This window comes from Podarcis filfolensis (genome assembly GCF_964270895.1).
Source record: "Podarcis filfolensis genome assembly, chromosome: 5".
NCBI classification, from domain to species: domain Eukaryota; kingdom Metazoa; phylum Chordata; class Lepidosauria; order Squamata; family Lacertidae; genus Podarcis; species Podarcis filfolensis.
In genome coordinates, this window is record NC_139608.1 from 7,866,974 (window position 1) to 7,880,883 (window position 13,910).

Below are 13,910 nucleotides of genomic sequence, written 5' to 3' on the forward strand. Positions count from 1 at the left end.
AAACAGGAGATTAAGGGGGAAACCAGCAGCACTAATAACTCCTTTGCTGGGGGGTGAAGAAAAGGGGAGAGCAAGCAGAGAAAGTGAGTGAACATGGATCCCTTGGAGACGGGGGCCTAGAGGGAAACAAACACATCCCAATCTCTTCTCTCACATCACCTCTCTGTCTCCTCTTCTCCAGGTTAAACGTACCCAACTCCCTTAACCGTTTCTCGGTAGGCTTGCGTTTCCAAACACAGTTCTGTGCTGCACACACACACATAACTTCTGTTGAATCCAGGCTACTGTTGTCAGTTCCGGTGCTTAGCTATGGAGCAAAATAATACAGAAACAAGTGCCTCTGATCACGTGAAAAGGATCTAGGGGTCTTAGTAGACCACAAGCTTAACATGAGTCAACAGTGTGAGGCGCAGCAAAAAAGAGTCAACGCTGTTCTAGGCTGCATCAACAGAAGTCTAGTGTCCAGGTCAAGGGAAGTCATGGTACCACTCTATTCTGCCTTGGTCGGACCACACCTGGAATACTGTGTCCAATTCTGGGCACCAAGATTTAAAGAAGGATATTGACGAGCTCGAAAATGCGCAGAGGAGGGCAACCAAGATGATCAAGGGTCAGGAAACCAAGCCTTATGAGGAATGGTTGAAGGAGCTGGGTATATTTAGCCTGGAAAAGAGGAGGCTGAGAGGAAGTATGATGACCATCTTCAATATCTGACCATCTTCAAATATTTCAAGGGCTGTCATGTGGAAGAGGGAGCAAGATTGTTTTCTCCTGCTCTGGAGGGTAGGACTCAAGAAAGGAGATTCATTGGGAAGAACTTTGTGACAGTCAGAGATGTTTGATAGTAGAAAGGACTGCAGGGGGTTAGACTAGATGACCCTCAGGGTCCCTTCCATCTCTATAATTCTACGATTCTATGTTTCCTTAGCCACCAAGCACCCATGCTCCAATCAGCCAACTGCCAGGACAACTGACATTTTGACACGTCAGAGGCACGAACCTCCAGGATGCAGTTCACCTCACCCCAAGTTTCCCTGGAGAAATCTTTCCCCTGTACATCTATCAGATTCAAGTCCTCTCCCACCCCTCTGTTTCAATAAACACACACTTGCTCCAGAGCTCCGCAAATTTCTTAAATAATTTAATTGAAAAAAGCATTTCTTTAAAAAATATTTCTACAAATGCAACTGCACCTTTTCTTTTGTCCCCCCCCTTCTTCAACATTAAATACATCTCAATATATATACTTAGATATATATATATATGTATATGTACCTATATATAAAAGTTGCAGATACAGTACACGAGAATCAGCAAGGGTGCGACACCTCTGCACAGACAACTTCCAATAGTCACTGAAGCCAAACTCGGTGCAAGCCAAGCTATTGCAGGTGGTGGGGGCAGTGAGGTGGGCAGAACCATCTTGGGAGGGGGAGAGGGGAGGAGGGGAGGGCAGTGAGCAGGTGGCCTGCAAAAAGCGTGTGAGAGCCCTCATAATGCAACAGGAGCAGGGCACGAGTAGACGGCACAGGCCAGCTCACCTGCTGACCTCCATCCCTGTCCACTGCACCTTGGAGGGCTGCAGGTGAGCCTCTGATAGTATCAGTCAGGGATCCACGGGTACTACAAGTATCCTGGTTGGATGCCTATCCTGAGAAGTAACAGGAAGTGGAAATAGGTGCTGGTGAGACAAATGGAAGGATCAGGTGTTCACAAGGCACACCCCTTGCCCGCTGTAATAAAAACCTGATTTTAGCACCAATCTGCAAAATGGATAGCGACCTTGTGCTGCATTGCCTCTATGTTTTTTTTTGCTATTAAGAAATAATGTACACAAGAGCGAAAGGAAAAATTTGGCCTTGGAGAATTACCAAAGATGGAAACGAGGCACGATAAAATGATAGTGGCAAAACGTTGCGGGAGGTGCATGGAGCTGCTGGAAAGTTGTGACTCCCGGCCGCTAAGTATTAAAGTAGCTCCTTTTGCTCCCATCCCTCCCCCCAAGTTTCCGAGACTCTTAGCAAAAAATTAAAAATGAAGCCCTTGCATGTCTCTGCAGTCCAGGAGGGTCTGACACTTGCTTTCCTTTTCTTTTTAAAGCAAAGCAACCAAACCACTTTCCGTGACTCACAGCGTTGTTGCTTGATTGTCACAATGTGGAGTTTCCCCATCTTTTCCTCCTGTGTCTCAGGTTACCAAAAACGAAAGCCAGGCTGCCCCCAGAGAGCCATGCCACATAGATTCCTGCCTTGGATGTTCTCAGAAGCCCTTAGAGAGAGAACTACTTAAGGGAGAACCAGCACAAGAGTAGCTGCCTGGGAAGAGGCGTCTGAAAGACAGACAAGAGGAGATGGAGGAGGGAAAGCCGGCAGGCAACTTGGGATGCCTCAGAGGCAGCGGAAGAAGGGACACCAGAACATATATACTGAGTCACGACTGGTCCATCAAACTCAGTATTGTCAACACTGGCTGGCAGCAGCTTTCTCCAGGGTTTCAGGAAGGGGTTCTCTCCCAGTCCAATCCAGAGGTGTTGCCAGGACTTGAACCCTGGACATTCTGCATGCAAGGCAGCTGCTCTAGCTTTGAGCTGCAGTGGCGTAGCGTGGGGGGTGCAGGGGGGGCCGGCCGCACCGGGCGCAACATCTGGGGTTAGGGCAAATCCACGGGTTAGGGGGCGCAAATCCATGGGTTAGGGGGCGCAAATCCATGGGTTAGGGGGCGCAAATTACTTGCCTTGCCCCGGGTGCTGACAACCCACGCTACGCCACTGTTGAGCTACGGCCCTTTCCCAAGGCCAAAGGGGAAACTCAGTTTACCCTGCCATGTAGCAGTTGCCAGAGACAGGATGAGGCTACTTCCGAGGTTTATTATCACTTTTATATATTATTTATACCCCACCTTTTCCCCAACAGGGACTCAAGGCGGCTTACAGATAAAATAAGAACAGCTAAGCAGATTTGGGACTGAAGATCTGGGATCAGTCAACGTGGAAGGAAACACCAGCAGGCTCACGCAAGCAGCCCTTTGACTCAGGAGCAATTGATGGGCAAGCTTAGACAGCAGTGCTTCCTCAAGGGAGGAAATGAGGTTATTGGCACTCTGTCTCACCCTGACACCAAACCAAGGCTGTGCTCCAGCACTGGAGCGGGAAACCCATTTTTGTCAGGGTGGGGTGGGTGGCCTACAGCAGAATCAGAACAGGCAGGAACTGTCCCCCTTGCTCCTTCATTTTCTGCCAGCTTCTCTCTCTCTGCCACCCGCTTCTCTGCCTTCCTTGCTGCTCGCATGAAATTAGACTGAGGGCTGACCATCCCTGCTCCAGGAGCTGAGGCACACCACAAACTGAGATGCCCAGCGGCTCGGCAAAGCACCAAATAAAGGCACCATGTGGAGGAAAGAGGTGGGGACAGGAAGCCCAGAAGAACCTGCAGAAGTTCAGATGTTTAATATCCATGGGGAAAACTCCCACTTAGCCAGGACCTTTAAAGCCCTATGATTGAAATCAGCTTAGCACATGGATGGAGACCCTGTTGTCCTCCAGACTTAACCAAATGACAACCCCCAGCATCCCTGACCATTGGCTCTTCTGGCTGGCGTGGATGGGAACCAGAGTCCAACAACATCTTAAGGACTACAAGTTCCCCATCCCTGGCCTAGAACTTGCTGAACTCCCACTCTGGGGCCTGCAAGTTATATTTGGTTTATGCAACCAGAATATCCCTGGAGAACTGCCCAAGCGAAGCCCTCCCCTTCCTGCGTTGAGACAAAGCCACGTTCTCAGGGGGCTTCAGTGTTTCCCCATCACACTCTCTTCTTCTCTGCCCTTTCTCAAACTTTCCTTTGCAAGCACAAGGACTAGGGGGTATTATTCCTGAGCTGTGGTTTGTTCAAGGGATACGCGAAGGAATATGATGCATGCAAGCTTCTGTATTAATGGAAGATGCTGTCGATGGGTCTTTGCAAGATGGGCAGGCATGAGGGAGAACGGAAGGGGTAAAATGTGTGTCGCACGCTTGCCTCTTCTATCTCAGGTAGAGCTGAAAGTTGTCTGCTTCCGGTAGTCAAGTTTGCAAATTCCTGACCTCAGAAACGGGGGTGGAGGGCTGGCTCAGGAAGTGTTGATGCCTGAGGTGGAATGGTGGAATTGCTGGTGCACAAAAATCTGTTTGTTGTGACAGAGTTCAAGCCAAAGGTTCAGGTTGCAATCCCCATACATCATCTTAACACACAAGAAACCAGCATTATAACCTAAAATCGGCACACTTTATGGAACAGAGAGTGAAGGCACAGCTACAAGACCATTTCAAGAACTTTGTGCTTCAGTGTTAAGATAGGCTCCCCACCTTTTTCATGCAAGCAGAAGACAGGGTCCCATATTCTGGGAAGAGGAAATCATTAGTTGTTTAAAAAGATCATATTCTACACCCAGGTAACCCACATTCCTACACGGTTCTGTGACCTGATGCACACATTTGCTTTTATTCTATAGCACAGATAATGCTTCTCCTAATCATTCGTAGACAAGGCCTGCCCTAAAAAAATTGAAGAGTAGAAGCCCTTGCCCGACTTCTGAAGTTTTTGAATGGCACAAACCTTCTGCTAGCAAGTCCACCTCCACAGCCTTGAGGATTAGAAACTAAACAACAACAAATGCAAAACAAAACAAACAGAAATCCAGGCTGATGAATTCAACACGATTCCAAATTACAATGTTTGTGCAAAAGCAGAAAATAAGAGTCTGGTCTATAGCTCCCTCTCCTTCTCTCTCCCTGGGAGCAAGAGAAAGAAGGTATCTTTAATAAAGAAAACATGTTCACTAAACCATACAATGAAAAACAGGTATGCAAGTTGTATGCGAGTTTCACTCTTCTTGGTAACTATGTATGCCTGCATGCCAAGAGTGTAGACCTCCAGATGTTGTTGGACTCCAACTCCCATCAGCCCATCCTGCATAGCACATGGTCAGGGATAATGGGAGTTGTAGTCCAACACCAATTGGAGGACCACAGGCTTCTCCATCCCGGTTGTATGTGGAGGTCTTAGTTTCATTTTAAGGTCCCTGCCCTATATAGCAAACTATACTGTTAAGAATAGGGTAGAGAACATCTTTGCGATTCTTGAACCTTTCCTTGAAGGGGGACTCATTGTTGTGGCAGCAGGTCTTTGTCCAGTGGGCCATTTTGCAAGACTGATGGGACTGATGGGGAAACCATGTCACAGACCTAGGCAATGGCAGGACTTGCCGGGCAGTTGCCACTGGCTTCTCCACACCTCTCCTTGTCGTGCTTGCCACCCGTGACCCTTCTGAATATGGCTGCATTTACACACGAAGAATCCTATGTGCGTATGCCAAAAGGGAACAACCGCTTCTCAGATAAGCTCTGAGAACCGATCACACATTTCTGAACTATGTACATAGGACTAACTTCCTGCATGTAAGACATAATGTACAGTAATTTGGACAGGCTGTTCCCACACAGAGGCATGAAGAAGCATGATAGACCAGATTGGCATTGTCTACGCTGACCCTTGAAGGCAGAGGCCGATGTCTTGCGGTTGCCTAGCAACAGCAAAGTGCTTCCTTCTAGGCCTTATGACTCACCAAGCTGAACAGGGCCTACCTACTATATATAGTTGCCAGGAATTTGATAACTCTTGCCTTCCATCTTTTTGCCTTATCGAGGGTCTAGTAGGTTGGTTGCAATATATGGCTGCTCAGCATTTAGTTGGGGGGGGGTGTCTCAAACTAATAGGGGCCTGCTTCCTTTTGTCCCTAGCAAAGTAAGAGGCTGGACCTGAGGTGGAGACAAAGGAGTCCACGTGGCAAGGTGGCAAAGATATTGTAGGAGAAAACCAAGACAAGCTTTTCCCAAACAAACCTCAAGGAAGTTTTGCCTCCATGTTGGATTTAAGGAAATGAGGAACCAGGCCCAAAGTGGAAGAAATTGTGGGCAAGGAAGACCTGTTGTAGCCCTGAGCTCCCCAAGGATGGGCCATGATGTTCCTCAAGCTATCTTCAAGCCACTTAATCCTTCTTCAGGCGAGTTTCTCAAACTTAAGTCTCCAGCTGCTTTTGGACTACACCTCCCATCATCCCTAGCTAGCAGGACCAGTGGCCAGGGATGAGAGTCCAAAAACAGCTGGAGATCCGTTTGGGAAAGCCTGTTCTTCAGGGAGGCCGTACCCAGAAAGGAGGTTGTAAAGGGTGGGGGGAAGATATTGTTTCAAAGCTGGGCTGGGTCCCGGAAAACTGTGTGGTGATGGAAGGAATCCTAGAGACTCCAGCGAGGAGACAAGATTATGAGCAGGCTTAATTGGCTAATTAGTGGAAAATTAAAAACAGGGCTGCATCTGGAAACCACACAAAGCATACTCAAGCTCCACTGAAGCATGTTTAGGTCGGCAAGTATGTGCACTCGTGGTGCCAGAGGCACCTCAACTTTCATTTTTCAAAAGGGCCACTAGTCCTCCTGGCTGCAGAAAAGCGTTTGCAAATGGGCATCGTCTGCTGATGAAGGCTCAGATGGCAGCAAGAAGCCTTTCAGAGACCAGGAGATGGCACTTTGATGATCTTTAGCTGGACCCCATGAATCTTCCTCCTAATCACCTAAGTGCTTCTGCTATCCCTGCAGGACTCTGCATCATTATATCAGAGCACAGCAAAGGGTATTTGCATACGAAGAAGGGCGGGGAGATGCAAACCTGTAACTTCTGCCTTCTGATTTTGGTGGGGACATGGCCAGCTTTAAAGTGGAGGTTGCCTTCCTTCCCCACAGGGGGAAAAAATGGGTGGGGAGGGCTTGAGTGGAAAGTCCAGCAGCCCCTACAGGACCGTCTCTTTCTGCCGAATGGGTAGTCTAAGACAGGTTGAGCAGAATGAACCAAAACACAGCCAAGCAATGTGAACTAAACGCAGATTATTAGGGTAATGTTAGGGTTGCCATACGTCTGGAATTTCCCGGATACAGCCTGAAAACTGCAGTCGGAAGCAGTTTCTGGCTGAAAATCACTAAAATATCCAGGAAAATCTGGATGTATGGCAAGCCGTGTTGGCAGTGCTGTTTTGGGTGGTTTTCCTTAAAAAATAGCTCAATAACTTCTGGGTGGGGTTTTTTTTTTGGCAACCCTAGGTAATGTGTGTGGTAAAAATGCATCTTGGTGGATATAGCAGACAAAAATACATATTAGGGAAAGATGGTTGGCAAAAATGTGCCTGTTAAGGCAACATTGCATGGGGGGGGGGGGAATGTGCTTATTGGGAGAAATTTGCACTGAAATCCTGCTAATGAATTCTCATGAGGATTTTCGTTTTTAAGAGAATGCAAAACCAATGCAAACCAATGAAGAAATGTGGAGATCTGCGAAACTGAAATGACCATCCCTGCTGCAGAGGCTGTGGATTGTTCTGGATGTGCTCTAGCTGTAAACTTCAGCCCTCTCTCACTGACACGCTCAAGTAGCGAGCTCCCTAGTCACACTGGCTGCCTTTTCCAGGAAAGAGAATAGCCACTCAGAGAACAGCTCTGGGCGACTGATGAGCCTGCTCTCTTTCCAGAAGGCCTGACGAAAAGGTTTTATTGTCTGCTCTGAGTTACTTGGGAGACAAACCAAAGGTTCCATCCTTCTTCCGAGTTACTTGTTGCGGGGGGGGGGGGAGGAAGGGGGAGGCAGAGCAAATTTCCTTGCTATAAATTTGCAATTGTGCCTGTTTCCCAAGGAAAAGAGAGCGGGAATTAAGCTGCCTCGTCCAAAGCAAAATGCTGCAGTAATGGCCAAATTTGGCCCTCCAGCAGTTTTGGGACTACAGTTCCCATCATCCTTGATCACTGGTCCTGTTAGCTAGGGATGATGGGAGTTGTAGTCCCAAAACAGTTGGAGGGCCAAGTTTGGCCATCACTGGGTTACAGCTTTGGAGAGAGAGTGGAGTGGGGGGAAAGGAATTAGACTCATCACCTTTGCAAAACAAACAAGCTCTGGAAGCACACTTTGGGTGAGCTCTGGTGAATCTCTGCTTCCTACAGGATTAGCTGGGCAAACCGAAAGGAGTCGCTCTCTTCATAGAATCATGTATTTGGAAGGGATTCTGGAGGACATCTGGTCAGTGACGGAGCTTCACGCTCCAGCACTGGGGGGCGGAGAGCAGGCAGGGGCATGGCGCGCCACCCGCAGGGGCATGGCGCCCAGCGCGGCCAGTGGGGCAGCCATGATGGCACCCTGGGGATTGCGCTGCTGGCGGCGGTGTGCTCCCCCCGCACTCCTCTTCCTTCACCAGTGTATCTAGTCCAATGCCCTGCAATGAAGGTACGGGAGAAGAAGGAAAAGCCATTGGCAAGCCACCTGCCACTGGTCTCCTCTCAAGGCTATGTTTTGGTGGGAGAATGTTCAGAAACTGCAAGAGTGAAGTGTGTGCCTCTGTGTATGGGTGTGAGTGCGCATTTACCTGACAATGCATCTATGGGATGGCCTCCTCCAACTCACAGGGGTATGGGAATTGGGAGCATGGGCTTGTATCTGAAGGGCAGCCTCCCTCGCTCCTCAACTGTCGGGCCCCCTTCTCCACAGAAAGCCATGGGGGGAATTGCAAAGGGACCCCCCCCATCAGTTTTTTTCCCCAAGCCAAGAAGGATGTTGCTGCACTGGAGGCCTCTGATGGAGGCGGGATATTAGATTCTGCTAAGCTGTGCTGTCAACCATCAGGCTCAAGGTCCTTGCTGTATCTTAAGGTTTTCATAGAATCATAGAGTTGGAAGAGACCACAAGGGCCATCGAGTCCAACCCCCTTTGCAGCTAAGAGCCAGGAAATGAAGCAGTGAAGAAGGATTTGGGGCAGGGATTGGGGGGAGGGGGACACACACCCTATGAGAACTCATGAGGATGCTGCACTATGACTCCCATCATCCACTGGTGGGGCCAACTGTGGGATTCCAAAAACACGTGGGGGGCCACTCCAACAAGTTCAGGTCTGTTTTTAGCTTTCAGTTTCTACCCAAGTTTGTCCTTGTACAAGGACTAAAAAAAGGAGAATGGGGCAGTGACAAGAGAGATTTGGGCCTCGCCTTGCAGGCACAACTTTCCCATTCCTACCCAGAGCGCCCTCCTCTGTGTTTGCTCCTTGCAGTCCAGAGCAGATGAGGTTCATCCCTTTCCCCTGCCCACCCTCTGCCCTCGCTTCCTCCAGGTCCAAAACCAGGGACCACTGTGGCTGGGCAAAGCTGCGCAGGAAGAAGAGAGGCATTGTGGGTAAGGGAGACAGTGGTTAGCTGGACACAGACGCACAAAGCAACTCTGTGATACCAGCAGGGCGGGAGGAGGTGGGGCCGCACTCTGCAGTTGCCTCTGCCACCCCACTTGCAAGGTCCTCCCAATGTCTCGTTGCTTGTAGCCTGCGGCTGGAAGGAAAGCGTTGCCTGCTTCCTTCTGGAGGCAAAGGGAGGAAGAAAAACTCTGTAATAGAGGAAGGTAGGAAGGGCATGTGCCTGGCATTTTGTGTGTGTTGCGGGTTCTGTACAGTGGAGAAAGGGAGAGGGGAGACAGGGAGGGATCGATCGAAGGAAACTCAAGTAAAATTGTTATTGCCTTTATTCGGCCCATGCCTTCTTGCACGGTCCAGACGGCCAGTACACGCACTCGTACACATGCAAGCTCGCCACCTCCGCGAGGGAGCCTCCTGCCCCCTCGGCTCAGGGCTGCAGAGGCTTTCGGAAGAAAGCAAAACAAAACGGGGGGCGATGGGTGGGTGGGAAATAGAGGGAAGTGTTCCAGTCTTTTTGGCAGCGATCATAGCGTGTGTCAAGAAAAGGATCCGCAGAGATGGGCGTGCGGCTGACAGGGCCTGCTCCTTCCTGCATAAAACATGAGGTGGGGAGGAAGTCGTGGCGGGGGGTGTGGAGTGGGGGGGGTCTGAGATTGCAAGGCTCCTCTGCTCCGCTTAGCCTCCCCTTTCTCTCGAATCCTGCTGCCTTTCAACGTCCGCCTGTCCGTGTGATCTCTGTGCAAACTCGCGCTGACGGGTCTCTGGAAACACCCAAGGCTGCGATTGCAAGACGCGGAGCCGGGTCGCCCAACTCCTTTGCGTAGAAAACTCGCCGGCGCCGCCACCGGCTTTGTAGTTCCAGCGTTCAGGGTCCCAAATGGACCGGCTGCCATCTCTCCCTGCAGACGCCCCCTGCCGGCCCCGGAGAGCAGAGCTGGCCCTGGCGCAATCGTCTCTGGGCGTGCGGGGAAAACGCCCGGCTGGATGCCCCTTTCCTGGGGAGGAGAGCGGCTCTGGCAGGTGCCTTTTCCATTTGTTTGTTGGCTGGGGATTCCTTTTCCTCTTGGGCAGCGTGGAGTCGGAGGAATCTTCCGCAGCGAGGGCTGAGATGCCCAAAGGACAACGATGGCACCATTGGAGGGCAGTGGGGGAGAGCCTCAGTGAGAGGGGAGAGCTGGCGCCTCCATCCCCGCCCCATCCATAATGCGCCTTCAATATGAAGACTCCGCGTTGCTGGCACGCCATTGCGAGCACGCAACAGCGAAATAAAAAAAGGGGGAAAGGGGGGAAAGAAGAAAAGGCAGGGTTTCCTTCAGGCCTCTCCCCCCGCGTGCCGTTAATCTAGCTAGGACCACCCTAGTCCGTCCCGCCAGAGGTCTGTTGACAAGCCAATAGGCTCCACGCAAAAAGATGGGGGTGGAGGGTTGTGGGGTGGAGAGAGAACGACACCTCTTCCCGCCCCACACTCAGGAAGCTGGGCAGCACCACAAACTAGAATCCCAGGGAGGTTCCCCCGTCGGGTCCATTCCAAGCCAGAGTCCTCAGCCGTCAAACCTGAACTGGCAACGTCTGGTTCATTTGTAACCTCATGTCCTGTATGCTGCTCAGAATCTTCTTCTGGTGTCCTGCCAGCGTCACTCCTATCCTGAGCAAGTCCCTGGAAAGACACAGGGAGCAAAGGAGTTAGCAAGGCACAGAAAGGGGAACTCAGCTTTTGGGGGGGTGTGTCAGTAAGCGCAGGAAAGGGAGTAAGTGCAGCTGACCCATGGAACTCCCTGCCACCAGATGCATCAATGGGAGGGCTGGTGGAGAGCAGTGTGTTTTTGCTCAGAGGCGTGAGTTGCGTTCAGATCTCTCCCTGGCCATGAACTCACTAGGTGCCCTCCAAAATGATGCAACATGGAGGGTAATAATAATGACCTATATTAAAACACTGTGGTCAGAATCACTAACACACAAGGTGATCAGTGTTCTCAAATGCAATACAATTTTTAAGGCAGAAGTTCCACTCTGCAATCGTAAATCTTTGTCCTGATGGATCCACTGCGCTGGATGGAAACGACTCTATTTTTAGTGGTGTGAACTGACTTCCATTTTATGAATTGACTTTTTCAGCAACAGTCCTGCCCATCCCCTTCAGATGACCTTCCTCCTCTCCACTTGACACTTGGGGAGTACTGTGGTTAGTGTCCCTGGACCTTAAGAATACAGAGTCCATGTTTAAGCAGCCAGCTGGGGATTTTTTATTTATTTTTTTGCTGGGTGGGGAGGTTCTGTGAACAGTCCACACACAGAGGACACCTCCCTGCCCCGGACAGGACCATTCTTGAGCAGCGGTGCCATCAAAGAAGGTCTCTGGGGCAGGCGTCCAGAGGCCCCCATCTAGCAGAACAGAAAGGAGAGCCCTCGATGCAGCGGGGCTGGCTTGGCACATTCCGGAGAGAGTGACTCAATGTACATGGCCCTCTGCAGAACCCACCCCCACCCCTGCAATAAGACATTTAAATCCAGAGCACCACTGTTCTCAAGCGAAGGCACGGAGGGATTCTGAGTCCCTGGCCTAACAAAGGGCCAATTCAAAGTCTTTCTTTGCTTTTTTTTGGCAGTGCTGAAGTCAGTACAAGAGGATTGACTTGATGGAATGCATGTCCCATGAAGGTCTCAGCAAATACTCAAGTGCCGGCTCGCCACATTTGGCAGCAGCAAGGATCTTTCGACTAGGGGCTGGCACCAGGAGATGGCGAGTTCTGACCCCGGACGATGAATCGTCTACAAAAGACCGTCAGCTCCCCACCCCCACCCCTGCCCGGTGGGCTGTTGAGAATTTCATTCCACAGTCCAAATGCAAGGAATGAAGAGAAGCTCTCTGGACAAGGAAGACAGCATGATGGAGGTCAGGTGTGGATGATCAAAACCCAAAAATGTTGAAGTGAAATGTAGGGTTAGGCAAAGGCTCCACCTGGGACAACACTCACATTTAAAGGAGTCGTGACTTCCCTGAAAGAATCCTGGGAAGTATAGTTTGTTAAGGTCATTGAGGGTTGCTAGGAGGCTACAATTCCCAGAGTTCCTTGCGCAGAAGGACTGCCTGTTAAACCACTCTGGGAATTGTGGTTCTGGGAAGTGAACGGGGTTTTTCTAACTGTTCTCAGAACCCTTTAAAAACTCCTGGAATTCTTTTAGGGGAAGCCCTGGCTGTTTAAAGGGGTCTTACGGTGCTTTAAATATATGGTGTGAATGTGGCCATAGTCCAGCGTCGGACAGTGGCCAGGCAGTTACTGGTGCTTAAAAGCTGCAAACACAGGGTACAAAATAAATTGGACAATTCCGGGAGTCTAATGTCAAAAGTGGAGCCAGATTTTCAGAGCGCAAGGGAGCCCCACACTGTCTCCGCCCTTCCATAGGACTGGAAGAGCAATGTGTAATAAACAGACATATTAAAATGGGCATGATTTTGAGAGGTCACAGAATCAAGGAGCTGGGAGGGGTCTTAGAGACCACATAGTCCCTGGCAGGAGGCTATCATGCTTCTGCTTCTGCAGGCCCAGCAAAGGAGAGATCACGACCGCTTCCCAAGGTTGTCAGTCCCCTTCTTAAGGTGCCATAACCATTGGGGTGTTTCTCCTAAAGTTTCACCCAAATCCACTTTCTTGCCATTTCCCACCCCTGGAAAGATGTCTGTTTCCCATGATGCAGAGCTTTTAAAGAGGAGAAGAATACTCAACCTACTGCAAGAACTTTAGTCGGGTGCAGTCCGCTTTTGAATTAATTATTATTATTATTATTATATACAGTGCTACCTCTGGATGTGAATGGGATCTGTTCCAGAGCCCTGTACGCATCCTGAAGCGAACGCAACCCGTGTCTGTGTGAGTCGCGATTCACCGCATCTGTGCATGCGCGTGACGTCATTTTGAGCACCTGTGCATGTGCGAGCAGCGAAACCTGGAAGTAACACGTTCCGTTACTTCCGGGTCACCGCAGAGCGCAACCCGAAAATGCTCAACCCAGAGCTACTTTAACCCGAGGTATGACTGTACTTGACTCCTTGCTGTCCACCAATGTGTCTCACACAAACCACGGCTGCATATTCAGGGACGTTTAACAGCTCCGTCCTCTGTGTTCAGGGGCCCTGGGTAGGCACTTTCTTGCTTAACAGCATCAAGAAGTCTCAACTGTATACCGTGTCCAGCACACTCTGAGCACATCCTAGCCAGAAGCAGGCGTTAGGTTGCTACAAGCCCATCCCTGTTCCCCTGTGGCTTGTAGCATCCCTGGTGAGGATGCTCCAGTCATCACCTGGCCCCTGAGATCGTACCCAGGTGACATAATGTGCCAATCTCGGCCTTCCCCTGCTACGTTGTCTGGCTTAACCAGAAACTGCCCCGTCTCCTGGGGCCGCTGCGTGCTTTGCCCCGCCGCCCCGCCCCCTCGTACTTACTCGGCTGTCATTTGGGCGACCAGGTCGAAGGAGGCGAATCCGGCGTTGACGAAGTTCTCTTTGTACCGCCCCATTTTGATGGCATCGAGCCAGTCGCCCACAGTCGTGAAGGTGGTGTAATCCGGAACGGTGCGGTCCAGGAGGGGCTGGGAAACGCTGCGAAGGATGAGAGAGCCCAGAGGTCAGGCAAGGCTCAGGAGGGGGAGAGCGGGCTGC

The 13,910-nt window shown here is 50.5% G+C and overlaps 1 protein-coding gene and 1 long non-coding RNA gene across 3 annotated transcripts in view; both read right to left on the reverse strand.

Moving 5' to 3' along the window:
• Positions 1 to 1,120: 1,120 nt before the first annotated feature.
• On the reverse strand, positions 1,121 to 8,137 carry LOC310762280. Its single transcript, XR_014547918.1, has 2 exons — positions 2,769 to 8,137; positions 1,121 to 2,580 (listed from the first exon to the last, which is right to left on the reverse strand). It is a non-coding gene; the product is annotated as an uncharacterized lncRNA (long non-coding RNA).
• A 1,424-nt stretch (positions 8,138 to 9,561) lies between these two features.
• The window catches only part of EPHB3 (EPH receptor B3), an 87,311-nt gene continuing 82,962 nt past the window's right edge, over positions 9,562 to 13,910 (reverse strand). For both annotated transcript variants that reach the window (XM_083612765.1, XM_083612764.1), the window contains exons 15-16: positions 13,695 to 13,850; positions 9,562 to 10,910 (exon numbers count right to left, since the gene is read on the reverse strand). In XM_083612765.1, the coding sequence (XP_083468891.1) occupies positions 10,802 to 10,910; positions 13,695 to 13,850 (265 nt within the window). In that variant the 3' untranslated portion in view covers positions 9,562 to 10,801. The remainder of the gene's footprint in view (positions 10,911 to 13,694; positions 13,851 to 13,910) is intronic.